The sequence below is a fragment of the Phalacrocorax aristotelis genome, chromosome 5 (genome assembly GCF_949628215.1).
Source record: "Phalacrocorax aristotelis chromosome 5, bGulAri2.1, whole genome shotgun sequence".
Classification (NCBI taxonomy): Eukaryota; Metazoa; Chordata; class Aves; order Suliformes; family Phalacrocoracidae; genus Phalacrocorax; species Phalacrocorax aristotelis.
In genome coordinates, this window is record NC_134280.1 from 46210745 (window position 1) to 46223005 (window position 12261).

The 12261-nt window shown below is 45.7% G+C and overlaps 1 protein-coding gene and 1 long non-coding RNA gene across 7 annotated transcripts in view; both read right to left on the bottom strand.

The window, feature by feature from the left end:
• The window catches only part of LOC142057723 (alpha-ketoglutarate-dependent dioxygenase alkB homolog 3-like), a 122687-nt gene that overhangs the window by 103202 nt on the left and 7224 nt on the right, over positions 1–12261 (bottom strand). For 4 of the 6 annotated variants that reach the window (XM_075094301.1, XM_075094299.1, XM_075094302.1 and 1 more), the window contains 3 exons: positions 11648–11751; positions 10341–10429; positions 6316–6525 (listed from right to left, as the gene is read on the bottom strand). In XM_075094301.1, the coding sequence (XP_074950402.1) occupies positions 6316–6525; positions 10341–10429; positions 11648–11705 (357 nt within the window). In that variant the 5' untranslated portion in view covers positions 11706–11751. Of the gene's footprint in view, positions 1–6315; positions 6526–10340; positions 10430–11647; positions 11752–12261 lie in introns of those variants that run through there. The other 2 variants (XM_075094304.1, XM_075094307.1) reach the window with 2 other exon arrangements.
• LOC142057730 (uncharacterized) lies at positions 13–6309 on the bottom strand. Its single transcript, XR_012660727.1, has 2 exons — positions 6031–6309; positions 13–367 (listed from the first exon to the last, which is right to left on the bottom strand). It is a non-coding gene; the product is annotated as an uncharacterized LOC142057730 (long non-coding RNA).

A 12261-nucleotide genomic window follows, 5' to 3' on the forward strand; every position in this document is an offset into this window, starting at 1 on the left:
AACGCTCATGGGTTGAGATAAGAACACTTTAATAATTAAAATAAAATTAATAAAAATAAACAACAACAAAAATGCAATGGAAAGGAAAACAATGAGAGGCACGAAACCCTGGGGGAAGGGGGGTAGGTGGGGAGCGGGATGAACCACTGAAACAAACCTCCCACGACGCAGCCGCTCACCACCCGCTGACCCGACACCGCCCCTCCCCGAGCTGCAACTGCCCCCATTAATATACTGGTCATGGTGTCACATGGTATGGAATGAACCTGCCATTGGCCAGTTGGGGTCAGCTGCCCCGGCCGTGGCCCCACCCCACCCCTCCCAGCCTCCCGCCGACGCGGCAGAGCGCAGGAAGCTGAAAAGGTCCCTGACCACCACAGGCACCACAGTGAAGAGAATTCACCCCTTCTCAGCCAAAACCAGCACATTCTCCACCCCTTATTCCATACCATTTACGCCCCACGCAGGTCCCGTACGATCCAATACAACCTCACCAACCACCACCCCTCTCCTTCCCATCCTTTAACATAATGCACAGGCATCATTCCCTTAGTCTATGGACCTTCCCTGTAAAATGTCCATAAAAATGTCCATTGAGTTCACCCGGCCCATGACTCTGGGCTCCACCTGTCGTATCAGTCTTTCAGGGTGGGAGAGATGGTGTGTGTGGCGTTGGGTTGCTGCATACCGTGTCAATCATCGTTCCGTCACTGCTGCACTTTGCTTGTTTCATCAAAGTTTATCTTCCATGGATTAGGAGACTTGTACTATGATATCATTGATACAACACAGAGGTGACACACAATATTATACAGCAGTTGGCATTGTGCCATTCAGTTCATCAGCTGTTTTCGCCCAAAATCAAATCCCCTTGAGGCACACATCAGATTTCTCCATCCTCCTGCATCACCCACCAAGTGCACCCAGGTCCTCGAGCAAAAGCAATCCCACGAATGGGTTTGCCTTTGCTTGAGGCAGGAAGAACCCAGACTGTTTTGCCCAGCATATTTTTTACATGCACTACAGGGACTCTGTCCCCTTCCACAGTATGTAGGATTTCTGACTGGGCAGGGCCAGCTTGATTGGCAGGTCCCCTTGTGTTGACTAACCACATGGCTTTTGCTAAATATGTATCCCAGTGCCTGAATGTTCCACCCCCCACTGCTCTCAGTGTAGTTTTTAACAGTCCATTTTACCGTTCAATTTTCCCAGAGGCTGGTGCGTGATAAGGGATGTGATACACCTGCTCAATGCCATGGTCTTTGGCCCAGGTGTCTATGAGGCTATTTCAGAAATGAGTCCTGTTATCTGACTCAGTTCTCTCTGGGGTGCCATGTCACCACAGGACTTGTTTCTCAAGACCCAGGATAGTGTTCCGGGCAGTGGCGTGGGGGACAGGATATGTTTCCAGCCAGCCAGTCATTGTTTCTACCATTGTAAGCACATGGTGCTTGCCTTGGCGCGTTTGTGGGAGTGTGATATAGTCAATTTGACAGGCCTCCCCATATTTATATTTCAGCCATCATCCCCCGTACCACAGAGGCTTTACCCGCTTCGCTTGCTTGATTACAGCACACGTTTCACATTCGTGGATAGCCTGTGCAATAGCGTCCATGGTCAAGTCCACCCCTTGATCACAAGCCCACCTGTATGTTGCATCTCTCCCTTGATGGCCTGAGGTGTCGTGGGCCCACCAAGCTAGAAATAGATCACCCTTATGTTGCCAGTCCAGATGCACCTCAGCCACTTCAATCTTGGCAGCCTGATCCACCTCAGCCACTTCAATCTTGGCAGCCTGATCCACCTGCTGGTTGTTTCGATGTTCTTCAGTGGCCTGACTCTTGGGGACGTGAGCATCCACATGATGTACCTTTACAGCCAGGTTCTCTACCCGGGCAGCAATATCTTGCCACAGTGTGGCAGCCCAGATGGGTTTGCCTCTGCGATGCCAGTTGCTTTGCTTCCACTGCTGTAACCAGCCCCACAGGGCATTTGCCACCATTCAGGAGTCAGTATAGAGCACTGGCCACTTTTCCCATTCAGCAATGTCTAAGGCCAGCTGGACGGCTTTTACCTCTGCAAACTGGCTCGATTCACCTTCTCCTTCAGCAGTTTCTGCTACTTGTCGTGTAGGACTCCATACAGCAGCCTTCCATCTCTGGTGCTTTCCCACAAGGCGACAGGACCCATCAGTGAACATATTGCTTCTCACCTTCTGGCACTTTGTTATACAGTGGGGCTTCTTCAGCACGTGTCACCTCCTCCTCTGGTAATATTCCAAAATCTTTGCCTTCTGGCCAGTCCATGATCACCTCCAAGATTCCTTGGTGACTGGGGTATCCTTTTCGAGCCCACTGGGTGATCAGTGCAACCCATTTACTCCATGTAGCATCAGTCGCATGGTGTGTAGAGGGGACCCTCCCTTTGAACATCCAGCCCAGCACTGGCAGTCGAGGTGCCAGGAGCAACTGTGCTTCAGTACCAACCACTTCTGAAGCAGCTCAAACCCCTTTGTATGCTGCCAATATCCCTTTTTCAGCTGGAGTAGAGAGGGCTTTGAACCCTCTGTATCCCCGACTCCAAAACCCTTGGGGTCGACCCCGGGTCTCCCCCTGGCACTTTCTGCCAGAGGCTCCAGGTAGGGCCGTTCACCCCAGCTGCAGTGTAGAGCACATTTTTTACATCCTGTCCTGCCCAGACTGGCCCAAGGGCTGCTGCATGAACTATTTCCTGTTTAGTCTGTTCGAAGGCTTGTCGTTGCTCAGGGCCCCATTTGGAACCATTCTTCTTCCAGATCACCTGATAGAGAGGGCTTATGATCAGACTGTAATTTGGAATATGCATTCTCCAAAAACCCACAACGCCCAAGAAAGCTTGTGTTTCCTTTTTGCTAGTTGGTGGAGACATGGCTGCTATTTTGGTGATCACATCCATTGGGATCTGATGACGTCCACCTTGCTGTTTGATTCCTAAGAACTGAATCTCTCGTGGAGGTCCCTTCACCTTACTTTGTTTTATGGCAAAACCAGCTTTCAGAAGGATTTGGACTATTTTCCCTCCTTTCTCAAAAACTTCTTCTGCTGTGTTGCCCCACACAATGATGTCATCAATGTACTGAAGGTGTTCTGGAGCTTCTCCCCGTTCCAGTACAGTCTGAATCAGTCCATGGCAAATGGTAGGACTGTGTTTCCACCCCTGGGGCAGTCAGTTCCAGGTATACTGGACGCCCCTCCAAGTGCAAGCAAACTGTGGCCTGCACTCTGCTGCCAGAGTGATTGAGAAGAATGCATTAGCAATACCAGTTGTGGCATACCACTTGGCTACCTTTGACTTCAGTTCGTACTGAAGTTCTAGCATGTCTGGCACAGCAGCACTCAACGGTGGAGTGACTTCATTCAGGCCACGATAGTCTACTGTTAGCCTCCACACTCCATTAGACTTCTGCACTGGCCATATGGGACTGTTGAAGGGTGAGTGGGTCTTACTGATGACTCCTTGGCTCCTCAGTCGGTAAATGAGCTCATGGATGGGGATCAGAGAGTCTCGGTTGGTGCGATATTGCCGCCGGTGCACTGTTGTGGTGGAGATCGGCACCTGTTGTTCTTTGACCTTCAGCAGCCCCACAACAGAAGGGTCCTTCGAGAGGCCAGGCAAGGTAGACAGCTGTTTCATTTCCTCTGTCTCCAAGGCAGCTACTCCAAAAGCCCACTTGTACCGTTTTTGGGTCCTTGAAATACCCTCTCCTGAGGTAGTCTCTGCCAAGGATGCACAGAGCCTCTGGGCCAGTCACAATGGGGTGCTTCTGCCACTCATTCCCAGTTAGGCTCACTTTGGCCTCCAATACAGTTAGCTCTTGGGATCCCCCTGTCACTCCAGCAATGCTGATGGGTTCTGCCCCTATATAGTTTGATGTCATTAAGGTGCACTGTGCACCGGTGTCCACTAAAGCTTTATACTCCTGTGGGTCGGATGTGCCAGGCCATCGGATCCACACAGTCCAGTAAACCTGGTTATCCCTTTCCTCCACCTGGCTGGAGGCAGGGGCTCTCTAGTCTTGATCATGGCATTCACAACTCACTTCCTGTAGATGGGAATCAAGAGTCTCTCTATTAAGCTCAGAAATAAAATCAGCACTTCTCCTCTGTCTGGGGACCTGCTCACTGGAAACTGGAACAGCGGCTTTCCTGGAAGAACCTCCCTGAGTGATTGTTCTTCCTTGCAGTTCACGTACCCGTGCCTCCAGGGTTGAGGTAGGCTTGCCATCCCACCTCATCATGTCCTCTCCGTGGTCACACAGGTAGTACCATAGGGTGGGGTGTGGCATGTATCCTCTCCTTTGAGCAAGAGGATGCTTATTCCTAACAGCTGACACACTACTCTGTAGAGTTGGGGAGCAGGACATGTCGTCTTTGAGTTGCTGGACCTCTTGGGATAGTTTCTCCACAGCAGAGTCGAGTGAGGAAGAGATATTTGCTTCGTAATCCTGGAGTCTATCAATCACGTCTGCCACTGTTGGTGCCTCGTCCCCTCTCCAGGACATTACTGTCAATGAGGTTGCATATGAGGATGGTGCGCTCCGTACAAACTTCCGCCACATGGGTTGTGTGCACTCGGCTTCATCTGGATCTTTGGATGACCGTTGATCATCCAGGTCACCATAAATCACCTCAAGCACAGCTAATTCCCTTAGATACTGGGTGCCTTTCTCCATACTTATCCATTTTCCTAGGCAATATGTATCATCTTCTTCAAAGGGATACCTTTCCTTCACTCCGGACAGGAGTTGCCTCCAGAGGCTGAGGGCTTGTGTTCTTTTTCCAATTGCTTTGTCAATGCCCCCTTCCCCAGAAAGGGAACCCAATTGTTTGGCTTCTTTTCCCTCTAATTCCAGGCTACTGGTCCCATTATCCCAACATCAGAGCAGCCAGGTGACAATGTGTTCACCTGAATGACAGCTGACATCTTTTTGCATATCTCGCAACTCACTCAAGGACAGGGATCGGGTGCTCTGTTTCATTTATGACTTCTTCCTCCTCTCCTCGTGACGGCCCTGCTTCTTCATCGTCCCGTTCTAAACGAGTTGACGTCCGCTTCCAGTATTTTGTCTTGTGCATGGAGGCGACTGATACTGGCACGTGTCGATTCTCTGAGTCAGCTCCAGTACTTGTCCTGGGAGTTTGAGTGGCCACAGTGCCTGTCACTTTGCCTTTCAATCCAGAGACCTTCTCTTCCCCTTGGGAGCACCAAATACTGTTGAGCAGGGCTTGGTACGCATGGGCCAGGCCCCAGCACGTTGCAGTGATCTGTGTCTCTCTGGAGTGCCCAGCATAACAACATACTTTCTCCAAATATTCTACTAGTTTTTCAGGACTCTGCACTTGTTCAGGGGTAAAACTCCAAAACACTGGCGGTGCCCACTGCCCTAGGTATTTGCCCATGCTATCCCACATGCCCTGCCACTCGTAACTATCAAGCCTTGGGGCAGATTTCTGGGTGATATTCTTAATTTGCTTAGTCAAAAGCAAAACAACATGCCCAAAAACTAACAATAAGTATATCTTAACCACCCATCATAGAAGAAAGTTGCAAAGATACCATTCTGTATTTCCTCCATATAAAATCTCTCCGAGGAGGAGCTATAATTGCTAATCGCCTCAACAAGGTGGTATCCAAAGTACAGTACAGTACAGGGTTGAGACAAAAACAGTTTAATAATTAAAATAAAATAAACAACAACAAAAATGCAATGGAAAGGAAAACAACGAGAGGCCCAAAACCTGGTGGGGGAGAGGAGGGGGATGAACCACTGAAGCAAACTGCCCGCAATGCAGCTGCTCACCGCCCGCCAGCCCAACGCCGCCCCTCCTCGAGCCGCAACTGCCCCCATTAATATACTGGTCATGGTGTCACATGGTATGGAATGAACATCCTATTGGCCAGTCGGGGTCAGCTGCCCTGGCCGTGGCCCCGCCCCTCCCAGCCTCCCGTCGACATGACAGAGCACAGGAAGCTGAAAAGGTCCCTGACCACCACTGGCACCACAGTGAAGAGAATTCACTCCTCCTCAGCCAAAACCAGCACACACCACACCACTACACTGCTGCACATTATTATAGTGGTCCTATTCCCATACTTAAAATGTCACATACCGTCCAACAGGTTTCTTGATCCCTACCCTTATCGCACAGAACTTTACAAGTTGTGCTTTCATCAACTACTGTTAAACGCTTTTAGGAGTTAGGGTCTCTAAACAGAGGGAAAATCCTAAATATATTAGTAACTCTAAGACTCTCTTAAAGCGATATGAACACTCACAGGGGAGGGTTTCTTCCTCATCTCAAAGGTCCGGGTAGCACCAAAGCTGAGCGAGGCAATGACAGGATTTTTTCCCAGTGATGGTTCATCGTCGCTGTGCCAGTCTACGCTATCCTTCTCATTTCGGTAGAGGTTGCAGAGAAGAGAGTTGAAGGTATAGCCAGTGAACTCTTCAACACGCTCCTTTAGCATGGTCAGCAGAGGATGCCACTGTTATCAGCACAGCAGTAGGGTAAATACAATGAAAGCAGGCCAGCAGCAGACAACATCAAGAAACAAGGGGAAAACTACTAAGAAATAAAACATACTACACTTCAATCACAAGAAACTTGAAATCAAACAAATGCCTCTGAAAAATTCTGATTATATTTTTAGTAAAGCTGAGGAATGGGCTTTCTGTGAATATTGCATATGTTACCTATCACTCAATACCAAATAATCGCTTACAACTATGAAGTCAGTCTACTACTCATACTAATGTAGCCAGCCACACCAATTAACTGAAAGGTGAGACAGTAGACAAAGTACAATCTGCTTGGACTGACCATGGATAAACTTCGCGAGTACTTAACTGAGACAAAAAGTGTGCAACTTCTCCCATGCATACCCATTTTTTTAACCTCCTGGCCAAGTTAGAGGAGTTTAAGACAGGGCTCTGATAACATTTGAGTTACTTGGCCATTGCTGGTAGGCATATGGTATTCTGAAAGTGGCAATCGGTGACTAAATGACACACTCCCAATTGCCTGCAGCTGTTGACAAAGAACAAGAGCCAACAGTTGGTGTAACACTGTCACAGCATGGCCCACTGTCCCTACTCAGTACAGCTTGCTGAGCCCAACTCATCACCTCTTGGGGTTTTGACTTTAACATAGTAATTTTTCAGTGGTTCGCAAAAGCAGCATCACAGGCCCTGAATTTCATCCTTCCCTTTACTAACATCTTGCTGTGCCCATAGCCCACTGCAGCTCTGCACATTCCATTACAACTCAGTCCAGTGAATCATTATTTAATGTTATAAACTTACATCATGACTTTCATCTGCCATAGTGCTTTTAAGTACTACATAAGTTTAAAAAAAAAAGCCAAAGCAATGCAGGCCAGAATTTTTGCCCATTATATTAGCAGAAACAGCGATCAAGAAAGGATAAAGGACTGATTCCAAACCTTCCAGTGCATCACTGGCAGGAGGAACAGACAGCAGGAATTAGTTCCTAATATCCACCTCTAATAATCAAGTCTGCACCACCTTCTTTTAATGCCTACCCATGTTTAAGGGCTTTTTAACCTATTGGCTACACTGCAGGAACATCAATATACCATCTGGGATGATGCCCTGCGGAGAAGGACCTGGGGGTGTTGACAGCTGGCTGAACATGAGCCAGCCCAGGTGGCCAAGAAGGCCAACAGCATCCCGGCTTGTATCAGGAATGCTTCTATCTGTGGCCAGCAGAGGTAGGGAAGTGATCGTGCCCCTGGTGAGGCCACACCTTTAATACTGTGTTCAGTTTTGTGCCCCTCACTACAAGAAGGACATTGAGGTGCTGGAGTGTGTCTAGAGAAGGGCAACAAAGGTGGTGAAGGGTCTGGAGAACAAGTCTTATGAGGAGAGGTTGAGAGAACTGGGGTTGTTTAGCCTGGAGAAGGGCAGACTGAGGGGAGACCTTATCGCTCTCTACAACTACCTGAAAGGAGGTTGTAGTGAGGTGGGTGTTGGTCTCTTCTCCCAAGTAATGAGTGACAGGACAAGAGGAAATGGCCTCAAGCTGCGCCAGGGGAAGTTTAGGTTGGATATTAGGAAAAATTTCTTCACTGAAAGAGTGTTCAGGCACTGGAACAGGCTGCCCAGAGAGGTGGTGGAGTCGCCATCCCTGGAGGTGTTCAAAAAACATGTAGACGTGGCACTTTGGCATATGGTTTAGGAGGCATGGGGTGTGTTGGGTTGACAGTTGGACTTGATTCTAGAGGTCTTTTTCAACCTTTATGATTCTATGATCTTTCCCTATTAAGGGTATTTCTAGCTAAGTCACCCCTTCAATGACTAAGCATCATGTGACTAATTAATTATACATAAACATAGCTTGCACCTATTGGACATGTAGGGAAATTAGTAACACCACCCCAAAAAAGCTATAGCTTGTAATTGGGCTGCCTGAACGTGCAGTATGTGCAGGACACACAATACAGTGACGGAAAAGTCCAACAAGAATTACTGAAAGCACTTTTCAGTGACCAATTAAGAATAGATTCCTTCGGTATTTATTACTAAAAATGTTACCACATGGTGAATTTTACAATTCAGTAGAAACGCCACTACAAACTTGCAGCAGTGGAAGTAAGTTTGTTGGAACATTACTGTGTCACCAACTACATCACTGCTTACAAAGAAGCATTTTTCTAATACCAAAATTCATTTAGGCACAAGCACTGGATTATACCTAGCAATGCTGCAATCGCACCCAGTCTTACCAAACGAAAAATTAAGGGCAAAAACCTAATTATTCCTACAGAGGAAGTGTTCAAGGCAGGTAATTGGTTTTGGCACTAATCTGTGCACTAAATTTATTTTTACTCAGGATATTTTTGTAATGTAAATCCTGTTCTACAGGTAAGGACTGTGTTCTTTACACCATCCACTGCTTCTTCTAGGCTGCAGGAACTCCCAACTACAAAGCTGAGTGAAATGGCACTGAGTGTCTGTGTGCAGTCTACCCACATATCTGCCTTTGGGCAGTTGCCAGCCAGTGGCAGGGATGGGTCCCAGCTAGGCAAGTTTGCCAGGGCATCTCACTTTCTGCTAGAGTTTCTTTCTCTCAGTAAAAAGGAAAATTACTCAGGGATAAAAGACTGGATCAGCATGCCTGACTCATTTAGGTCTTGTACCTCTTGGACAAGAAAAACAAACCAGTGGCCCAATAAGCGCTAACTCTGAACTTTATGCAAACTGAACTGAAGCAGTCAATTCAGAGTATAGAGGCTCTATCCAACCTCTGAGCATCAATGGCTTCCACAACAGGCAATTCTGGACTGGATTTAAATCATTAGTGTAAAGCAGAACAGTGCTTTAGGGGCACTTCCAACCCCTAAAGCCATTCAGCTTCTAGAAAAGTCTATTTAAAGTAATATTGCATGAATGAGTGAAAAAAGCACCTATTTTTCCATGACAAATTGCACAGGTTATGGAATTTTTGAACTATCTTATTTATGAGACTACAAACTCTTCACATCTTGTTAAGTAACACCTCCCCACTTTTCCCAAACTTTTACTATGAGGTACCCCATTTTGGCAGCAGTTCTGGGTCTTAGTACACTTCTCTCATGCTATCCAGCCTTCAACAGTCACAATTTATGGTTCAGAACATTGCAGCCAACTGCCATGGAAATTTCAAACAAAGCAATACCAAGAGACAGGCAGGCCAATGGGACAACAGGCTGGAAGCCAGAGAGAGAGCGTGAACATGAACAAAATGTCAACGAGTCACTCAGAAGATTTTTAACCCTTCCAAAATAGCATGGGAAATTGCATCATACAATATGGAATTGCTGAGCAGGCAGGTTGTGTGTGTGAATTTCATAGAACTCACACAGGAATCAACAATACGCCTAAATTCTCATTTAAGCAGTATTGAATCTAAGTGTTTCTGAAAGTAACTGCTTCAGCAATTGCTATTACTATATCTTTACAACAAAAAAACTCAGTATGATTGTGTACACTACAGTCTCCAATACAAAGACACATATAGTAAGGCACACAGAACAATTCAGAGATTTGTCCAAAGCTACAGTGACCCAAGGCAGAACGTTAAACGTTAAAGTAACTAAATCATGCTCCTCTCAGCCAATCCACTCATAATATTTGTTTTATGAAGTTGTCCACATTCGACTAGAATCTGTTGCTAATCACAAATGAAATGCTGATAGACACACTAGATGAAAATAGAGGAGAGAGGGAATTTTTGTGCCTCAATCTCTGCAAAGGATTCTTTGTAGATGACAATAGAAGAACACTATAAACATATACCTACATTTGGGTTTGGCTGCATTGTTATCCTGGAGTATGTGTAAGGAAGTTCCCCATACCAGGAGGTCAGCCTTGGTTCCTCAAAAGATACTTCTGAAAAAAAAACATGAAGACTTCCTCAGCTGCCTTATCAAAGGGCTTGAAAATGGAAAGATGATGCAACTCTGCCAAGACACTTGATCAAAAAGGAACTGTCCACTCACCTAAAGTTAAAATACAGCTGCTTAAAATCCTCAGCCCTACATAAAGAACTCACGTGGAAGAATGAGATTATTCAAAAGCAGGCCTGTCTCTGCAAAAGGAATTACCTTGCTAAAATCTTGTAAACACACCATTTTCTTACCCTTATGCCAGATAGGGCAGGGACTGGACAAGTTAAAGATAGCAAAATGAAACTGAACTTTATTTAAAATTCTGGCTTGTTTTATGTTCTCCTGGTTCCAGTGCCCGATACAGTGGCATAAGGTGCAAGATGTATCCACTGGAAAGGATGAAGACAAAAGGACTGCAGCATCAGTGGGACTTTACAGAAGCAGAACGTAGCAAGGCTGGACAAGTAATATTTTGTCAAATATGTGCGTGCCTTGTGCTGTAATACAAAAATAAAGTTAAAAGTACTTTCAAGTTCTGAAAAGACTATCTTGGTAGCTATTTCTCATGCTTGACCAGTTACATTCTCCATTAAACTGTGCCTTTATTGCAAGCCAATAAACACAGATGTTGAAGACATTTTCCAGCCCTGTCCAGTAACTACTCCAATATATTATCTTATATCCGTTCCTGACTGAAGAGAAATTTAGCTATAACAGGTGCCCCTTAGTGAACAAACCCAGAATAGCAGTCTCCTCACTTACTGCATGCTGGAACTAAAATGCAAAGACAAGGGAAAAGAGACATGCTCTGCTGGGATTTTAAGCGAGAGAGGCAAAAAAATATTCCCAGAAACAGAAACCTCAAAGAACACAGTTTTTGCAGCATCACTGGGAAACAGTATGAAGGGATGGAGCACAGACTTAATCTAAAAAAAAAAAAAAAAAAGATTGGGAAAAAGAACCGGAGATGACAGAGGATGCAGTAAAAATCCAAGATTTTTAAAACAGGACTTCTAATTTGGAAAGATCTCATTAAATTGGCAATAAGAACATGGTCACAGAGACTAAAAATAAGCAGCAGTACTCTTCAAATGTGCATGGAAAACCTGGAAGGAAATACGTGAAGGAGTAGCAATATGTAAGATTAAAATCAATGCATGGATGTTGGTACAGATGTGTCCTGGGAATGACCTGAAAAGTTGGTCTACACATGCCTTACCCTGTCTGATGTGAGTTCTCTGACCCCAAGGTATGTCTTGGAGGAGTTGTTGAAACATCCAGTCTGCTTGTTCTGAGCCAATAAAGCCAGGAATCAAATGAATCCTAAGGAAGAAAAAGAAAAAACCTGAAGGAATATACACTTCTATACATGCGTTGATAAAATATTCTCATTTCCACGATTCCCAAAGGAGAGAAGAATGGCTGTAATGCATCAGACCAAAAGTCAAAGCCCAGCATCCTATTTCTGACCGCAGCCAAAAGCAGGTGTGAAGCAAAGAAGAAAAGAGAAAAAGTCTGAAAACAGAAGACAGCAGGAGCTCCTGATGAGTCATCCCCTCACCAAACACATCTAATTGCTTTTTTAAACCTATAAAAACATATAACACCAACAATATTCTGAGTCCCACATTCAGACATATACTGTGTGAAAAATGACATCCTTCTGCTTGTTATTAACTTTCCATTTGATAAATTAGATAGCCCTGATTATGGTACTACACTCAAAATAAGTAAATAATGGCCCTTTATTCACTATCTCCATGCCACTCAGAATTTGATAGCCCTTTATCACTACTGCCATCCTATCCTCTCTTTTCCAAGCACAAGAACCCT